Source organism: Malurus melanocephalus, unplaced genomic scaffold, assembly GCF_030028575.1.
Source record: "Malurus melanocephalus ecotype Western Australia unplaced genomic scaffold, MMel_1.1 scaffold_4559, whole genome shotgun sequence".
Classification (NCBI taxonomy): domain Eukaryota; kingdom Metazoa; phylum Chordata; class Aves; order Passeriformes; family Maluridae; genus Malurus; species Malurus melanocephalus.
Genome location: NW_026627791.1, coordinates 2,651 through 4,052, shown reverse-complemented (window position 1 = coordinate 4,052; position 1,402 = coordinate 2,651). Strand labels below are relative to the sequence as shown.

General features: G+C 51.3%; 1 protein-coding gene across 1 annotated transcript in view; it reads left to right on the top strand.

Annotated features, from left to right (window-relative positions):
• Window positions 1-449: 449 nt before the first annotated feature.
• Window positions 450-1,402, top strand: part of LOC130588360 (ALS2 C-terminal-like protein) — a gene marked incomplete at its 5' end in the record, with an annotated part of 2,560 nt that continues 1,607 nt past the window's right edge. Inside the window, 2 exons of the mRNA XM_057389292.1 lie at window positions 450-652; window positions 917-1,028. Of these exons, the coding sequence (XP_057245275.1) occupies window positions 450-652; window positions 917-1,028 (315 nt within the window). The remainder of the gene's footprint in view (window positions 653-916; window positions 1,029-1,402) is intronic.

The window sequence follows — 1,402 nt, the reverse complement described above, 5'->3', positions numbered from 1 at the left end:
TCCCTGATTTCTCTGTGCCAAGTGGGACAGAGGACAACACACAGCCCAACATTCCAGCTGGGACAGGCCCATGGGATAGGCCTGTGCTCCAGCCTGGGTGCTCTTCTCCCTATTTCCAATTCTGAATTGGAGGAGCTAATCCCAGAGGGACCAGGCCAGGGAAGGGCTGGTGGCCACCGTGGAGGTGAACCCAAGCCTGGCTTCCTTCCTGTGGATCCCATCTTCCAGCCTGGATGAACCAGGGGTCAGGGACCTCTCCCAGGACAATTTCAAGCCCATGTATTGTGTCCTTGGATGATGTGGGAAGCTCTGGAATGTCAGGTTTGGATGATGCACGTTCCTAACAGYGAACAGGGATCATCTCCAGGCCCATCCATGAAATACTGGGAATATTTAGAGATGGATGAGCCTGATCTCCTCCCATTCCACGCTTTCTGCTCCAAGAGTAGCTGTCAAACATTCCCAGWCTGGGATCCTGTCCCTCTTCCTGCAGGTACGGGAATGACCTGGTCTACAAGGGCTACTTCAAGGACGACGTGCGCCAGGGGTTTGGGATCCTGGAGAACTTCTCAGCTGAACATCCCTTTAAATACACAGGACAATGGGAAAAYGACAAAAAGAATGGATATGGAGTCTGGGAAGACAAGGAGAGGTAAAGTGGGATGGATCTGGGGTGGCTTTAGGTGTGGGAGAGCTTTAGTTTGGGTGGGATAAATCCTCGTGTATGGGTGGGATTTGGGATGGGGAGGGATGTAGAGCTTGAATTCCTTGAAAAGCATTTCAGGAGCTGAGTCAGTGTGGGAGATCAGCACAGAGCATTTTACCGGGTAAAACCACCCTCAGGAGTGGCACAGCCCATGGATTTGGAGCTGGGAAAACGGGAAAAATCTATAATTTGGTTTTTCTGGCATTCCAGAGGGGAGAGATACATCGGGACATGGTTGGATGACCACAGGCATGGCCCGGGCATCGTGGTGACCCAGTCGGGCATCTGCTACCAGAGAACATTCCACACGGATAAAATGGTGGTGAGTCCGAGATTCTGGGGCAATGTGCAAATCCCTGGGATCCTCTGCCAAGGATGAGATTAATCATGGAATAAAACATTCACCTTGGAGCACAAAGGGAAAACAAAACTGTCAGATTTTAGGGCAAGGTTCCTCATCCGGAGGGTGCTGGGGCACTGGAAGAGGTTCCTCAGAGAATGGGCACATTCCCAAAGCTGCCAGAGTTTCTGGAGGGAGCTGGACAGCGCTCCTGGAGATAGAGTGGGATTGTTGGGGTGTCTGGGCAGGGTCAGGAGTTGGATTTTGATCCTTGTGGGTCCTTCCCATGTAGGATATTCCATGATTTTACCATAACATTTGTTTTGAAGGACAGAGCCTTGGTTAAGCCTTGTCTC